The 6,501-nt window shown below is 42.3% G+C and overlaps 1 protein-coding gene across 1 annotated transcript in view; it reads left to right on the forward strand.

Annotated features, from left to right (window-relative positions):
- The window catches only part of LOC139749436 (uncharacterized), a 1,258,504-nt gene extending 1,253,432 nt beyond the window's left edge, over positions 1 to 5,072 (forward strand). The window contains exon 7 of the mRNA XM_071663287.1: positions 3,580 to 5,072. Coding sequence (XP_071519388.1) covers positions 3,580 to 3,653 — 74 coding nt within the window. The 3' untranslated portion in view covers positions 3,654 to 5,072. The remainder of the gene's footprint in view (positions 1 to 3,579) is intronic.
- Positions 5,073 to 6,501: the final 1,429 nt, after the last annotated feature.

Genomic DNA, 6,501 nt, shown 5'->3' on the forward strand with positions numbered 1-6,501 from the left:
CGTGTCATTATCTAAGGAACTGTTGACGTACTCAGTTGGTCCTGTGGTTTTGTGGTTCAGTTTAGATTTCTGAAGAAGCTGACAGTTTCCACAGCCATTTTGCACTTCGGTGACTTGTGAGCGATCATGACATGGAGATGTTGATGGCCTGTGGTAACCCCAATAAAAGGAGGGCAGAGCAGGATAGGGAAAAAAATGATGTTTATACTAAAACACGCTTTTCTGGGAGTGAATAGTAGCCCATCGATGGTACAACACTGTGGCTGTTGCTTTAGATAATTCGATATTTATATACACTTCCTGGAGCGGGCGAGGGACCATATTCACTATACATCATGTCCATATCTTTTCACAAGTGTGTCACGGTAGAGAAACATCTGTATCGAGAATTTATGAAAATTAAAAGAAGTAGTTTGGGAATCTTGCCGATACAAGCTATTCAGAGACGTTGATACATAGAGCTATGAATCTGATTTAATGCAAATTGGATGTTATATTTTTCTTTGATGTTCCTTTGATTGTGGAAATCATTTTTGATCAACCCATTGCGATTTTGGCAGCTTCGTCAGCGCCATGAATCTGAGGATGTACATTCTTTGCTGTCTGTTCGTGTTTTCCAGCGTTATTAGGTCACTGTTGCAGTGATTTGTGATGGCGCGCAGTTTGGACCGTTTGAGCGTTGCGGTGAATTTAAGGCTTTGTGGGCCTTAATGGTAAGAGAGTTAGACTATATGGAGCTCAGAGAAAAGACATTTTGGCTATGTGGGGTGTAGCAGCGTGAATGCTAGTGATGGGGTGGAGTGATGAGAGTTAAACTCTATGGAATACAGTGTGATGACAGTGTGGAATATAGTGTGATGAGAGTGTGGAATACAGTGTGATGAGAGTGTGGAATACAGTGTGATGATAGTGTGGAATACAGTGTGATGAGAGTGTGGAATACAGTGTGATGAGAGTGTGGAATACAGTGTGATGATAGTGTGGAATACAGTGTGATGATAGTGTGGAATACAGTGTGATGATAGTGTGGAATACAGTGTGATGATAGTGTGGAGTACAGTGTGATGAGAGATGCTGTGTAAGGCGTTGCCGGGAGAGAGTGCGATGATAGTGTGGAATACAGTGTGATGATAGTGTGGAGTACAGTGTGATGATAGTGTGGAGTACAGTGTGATGAGAGATGCTGTGTAAGGCGTTGCCGGGAGAGAGTTATGTTGGTTATGTGGGTTATAGTGATGAGGAATTTAGACTACATGAAATGTACTGGTGAGAGAGAGAGAGAGAGAGAGAGAGAGAGAGAGAGAGAGAGAGAGAGAGAGAGAGAGAGAGAGAGAGAGAGAGAGAGAGAGAGAGAATGTGTGTGAATTTTAAAGGTGAGAGATCTGATATTGTCCATCTAAAATGATGAAAAAAGCTTTGTATTGTTTTTAGAAATTATACTGAAATTTAGATATAGTTACCTACTTTTGGTAAGAGATGGACAGTTAGTGCTTTCTGGTCGTTAGCTAAGGGCATCTCTAACAACTGTCGCTCTACTTTACCTAGACTTTTCCGCTCTGACGGTACTATAGCTGTCTCTCCCGTAGACAGAGTAGCTCTGGTTCCTGTTTCTCTAATTTTTATCAGACTGTCCGAAAAGCGCTTCTGTCTCTAGACATAGGCAAGGATTGTGGTCCTGATGGCATCCATCCCCGTGTACTACTGAAAGAGTGTGCCTCTGAACTTGCACCTGTGCTTGCTCGTCTGTTCCGCTTGTGTAAAAGCCAAAACTTTTCCTCCTCGGAAGTATGTGTTGGTGCATCCCATCCCTAAGAAGGGTGACACTTCTGACCCCTCTAACTATCTTTGAGTTGCTTTGACATTTGCTATTTCCAAAGTCCTTAAATCCCTCCTCAGACACTTAAAACACCTTGAATCTCGCAGTCTTCTCTCTGATCCACTGGTGATATTCTTTCCTATCATACTAATGTCCGGTCACCATCCCTGAAAGATTTGCAGGAGTCTTGTGTAATTGCCCTTGACATATCCATAGCTTTTGACAGGGTATGGCGTCGGGGTCTCATCTCTAAACTTCCTTCTCTTAGCTTCCCTCCTTCACTTTGTTCCGGCCGATCTATCTCGTGGTTATTAATGGATCAGCCTAACCCGCTTTATTCATCACCATTGGTGTCCCTCGAGGTTCTGTCCTGTCCCCTACACTCTTTTTATTAACGATTTTCTCTCTTTCACAACCAATTTCACTCATACGCTGACGACTCAACAACACATTCATCCACATCTTTCAATTGTGCTCCTTCTCTCACTCGATCTCCATCTCGTCTTGACACAGCTTCCTTAGTAAACTCATACTTGGACAGGATATCTCAGTTGGGTAGACGAAATCTAATAAGCTTTAATGCCTCCAAGAACTAATTTCTACCCATCTCTCTATCGAAAATTCCTCGCAACTCTCATCTCTTTTTCGAGGGCTCTGTAATTCCACCTTCTGCCTCATTGAACATACTTAGTAGTACTGTAAAAACCACTCGCTCTTGGAAACCCCACATTACGGGAATAGATAGGTCTGCCTCTAAAAAAGTAAGTGTCCTGTTTAGATATCGAAATTTCTTTTCCTCTGAACAGTTGCTCCCTTTATACAAAGGGTTGATTTGTCCTTGTATGGATGGATTACTGCTTTCACAAGGTTCCGGAAGGCAAAGTTCCGAGCTTGACCTTCTCGCCCTACGCCGTAATGCTGGTTCGCTTTCCTCTTGTAGACGTATTACTATGGTTTTTGCTCCCGACAGCTGGCTGTTCGTGTGCCCACACCACTAGCTAGACCACGCAATACTCGGCAAGCTGCTGCGTGACATGATTAGTATGTGGCCATCAGCAAGTTAAGGATGAGCCGTTTTGATAACTGTTTCTTTCCCTACACCTCGAAGTTTTAGAACTCTCCACCCTCTCATGTCTTTCCTAATAACTATGATCTGACACATTGTGAAAGACAGGATTTTTCACTTCCTCCAAAATCCGTAAACACTTTCCCTTGCCTCTTCTCCCCTTTGATAATCTTCTTCATATTTCAATCAAGGCCCGGCATTGATGTGGACTTCTGTCTATGACTAGACAGAATCTATATAACATTTGGTTCGCTAGTCCCACCAACGAGAGCATCATGAGCCAACCTGTACTTGCCAGTGGCCAGTTACCTGCTGATGCTTGCAGGGCTCACTATCGCTGGTGCCCAAGTGTCAGTCAACGATTTCCCTAGTGAGGAAGGCACTCATGGAGGGCGTGGGTATACCAGTGCCAGGAGCATTTACACAGTCCACATATCATCATCACCTGAGAAATAGATTTCCATTCAAGGTGAAGTGTTTGATCACTGAGCTAATATCAGTCGTCTTGGCTATCATAACAACATAGTTAATGAGTGTGACTGAATTTTCTTCCAGATCCACGTGTCGCTGGGTTTATGTTCCAGGCTTTGAGGAGGGATCCTTGATGCTCTGGCCCACACAGGAATAGTGTTGCTTATCCTCTCTTAATTAGCCTGTCTCAGTGAATATTAACGACCATTATTGTTTTTCTTCCCAGGATCTGAAAAGGTGACCGGCATTGTCTATATCTACGCCCTGCTGACTCTCACTACCCTGTTGTCACTGGTGTAGTGCAGTGAGGCTCCTGTGCAGTGACTGGCAGTGTCTGATGACTTGTCAGGGATCATTCTCCTGTCGCTGGTGTCGTGTGAGCAGGACCGCTGGCAGTGGCAAGAACATCCTCATGACGACCACCTCACTGCTGGCGCTGGGTGTAGTGTATACAGGACCCCAGGCAGTGACTTGCAGTGTCCAGTAACTGCCATCCTCCTCCTGTGTAGTGTATACATTACTCCGGGCAGTGACTGACAATGTCTGGTGACTCTCGCTGCCCTACAGGTGGTGTGTAGCGTGTACAGGACTCTGGCTAGTGACTGATAAGGTCAGCAACGTGTGACTGTCACTGCCTTATTTTTCGCTGGTGTAGTGTATGACTGTATCAACTTCACTGACTGGTGCAAATTGTGCAATTCTTTATTCTTGTAGTGTCTGTCTGTGTAGAGTTGGGTCCAAGTACAGTTACCATATTATACATTTGCTACCTTGTAATACACAACACAGTTGTCTAGGTATATTTAAGTAATCAAACTTTACATTTATCATAGTCTCAGCATATATGACTGGGGTATTTAAGCCCCGCCCATCACATGCAATCATTGGCTAAGAGTATCCGGGCAAGTATGCCAGGGGTGGCTAGGCCCCGCCCACCATACAATCATAGGCTGGGAGTGTCCTAGCAGGCAAGCTGAGAGTAGTTAAACCCCACCTATCACTGGTTTATAATTCCAAATGGAAAAGTTATTCATTTATCTAAACGATCAACAGTTTTCTTTTTCTTTTACATACAGACAAAGATGTCGAATAGGTTGAAATAGATGTTAAAATCTTAGACAAACATATCATAGCTTGGAGGACGTGAGAGAGTAAATACACGGGTGGTGTTTAAATACTCATGGTTCACTTGCCAGGACAATACCTTGTGATAGGAGGAAAGGACAATTATGTAGATGGAAGTAAGTAATACGACTTAGTATTATAACACACGAAAGGGACAATAGTACCAAGATATATCTAAGTAAGCAAACTTTGCTTTTGTTGTCTGGTTATAAAGAAAAGGATGAACTACAGCTAAGTAAAGGCTTTTATGTAAAATGACGTCACTTCTCTACTTAAGAAGAAAACGCAGTAGGGAAATAAATTGTGCAAGTGTATCAATCATACTTTACACTTCCTACCATGTGATAAAGAAAATTATGAACAGCTAACTGTTATGTAATGTCAAAATGAATGTATTTTAACATTGCTACTTTAAGATAAAAGACGACAGAGACATAACAGTTGTCTGCATGTATTCAAGTAACCAGACTTCACTTTTATTACCTTTTCAAAAGGGATGTAAAAAAATAATACTTGAAAATACGGTTCTCTAGATGTATTTAGGTAATCAGACTTTACTTTTGCAACCTTAAGAAAAACCACAATAAAAAAAAACATAATAAACATTAACAGTTGTCTAGATATTTAGGTAATATCCATGAACCTGTATGATAGATGCTATATGCCTTATATGTTTACCATAAGCCTTTGAGACAAGATATTATACCATGTTCATTATTATTTTCCTATGTCTCTACTGTTACCGACGCGTACAAATATTCCTAGGTGTCGATGTCAAGGGCAGGTTTGCCTTAAGAAATATGCCAACACAGTGTTAATCTTCATCTGTTGTGCTGACGTCAGGGCAAACCCGACTGATTCTTGTGGAGTAACTATATCTGCCAACGTTTCTACCAAAACCTGGAGGGTTTAGTCAAAAAGTCTTTCCTGTGAAATTGCCACAACAGTGCCTGGTTATTCCCACACTGTATTACGAGACAGTGTTGATACACGACGTATAACAAACAACAGATGAATATAACTGAGACACATCAAGGTTTGCTGTGACGTCATTGTACAACACGTAGAGTTTGTAAGGTTTAATTTCAATATTTACTTTCTCGAGAAGAGTAGGTGGTGTAGGGAGCTGGAGGCGGGCCACTAACAACAGGTCGCCTTGCCCGATCATGGCCCTGAGCAGCCACACGTCTCTTGCCTTTCATTGTTGTTCGTAGGATGAATGATGATGTCTCTCTTATTCTTGTACATAACAGACTCCAAACATTTGAGATGAACACGTGTGTAAAGTGGTCAGGTCTGTGTAAAGTGGTCATTTCATTTCTTGGCATTCAGTAAACTGTTGATGTGAAACCTTTGGACGATCTGCAGAACTTGAAGGTTAATTAAGACATTATCATTGGGTCAAGTTTCTCATATTTTTTTCTTCATGGTATCCAGTGAGTGCATAGGGAACGAGTACACAGCTTCGTGGATAAAGGAACGTCTTTTTTCTTTCTATAACTTTAGAACTCACGAATTACCTATGATTGCTTAGGCAGTCAACCTGACAGTGAACAGTTTGGAGACAGTGGCATCTCGCTGTAGGAGATGAGAGGGTTTGCGGGGCATCCGCGCATTGCTTCCCTCCTGTGCTCTCGTGAGAAAGGAAGCCTAGATATTAAGATAAAGTGTAGAGCTCATATCTGTAGAGAGGTTGAAAAGGTAATGTTCATAGGTCTCACCTGAATCACGACGTAGGTCCATACAGCAGTCTTAGTCCGCGTGTAGTGGTTACCATATGCGTTCTTACAGCCTCCATATTTCGAGATTCTATATTCCCACCTTTCCCTCCCCTTCTTACACCCTTCGTACATACATCAAACCTCGAACACCCACACATGTAACTCTTCCTACCAGTATCTCCCAGATTTCGTACATACATCAATTTCATTCTTATAGCTTCCACCATTCTTGCCTCCAGCCTCCAAGTCCCCTTCCATATTGCTGCCACCGAAACTGGAAACTGAGATTAACTCAGTTTTCT

Source organism: Panulirus ornatus, chromosome 7 (assembly GCF_036320965.1).
Source record: "Panulirus ornatus isolate Po-2019 chromosome 7, ASM3632096v1, whole genome shotgun sequence".
NCBI classification, from domain to species: domain Eukaryota; kingdom Metazoa; phylum Arthropoda; class Malacostraca; order Decapoda; family Palinuridae; genus Panulirus; species Panulirus ornatus.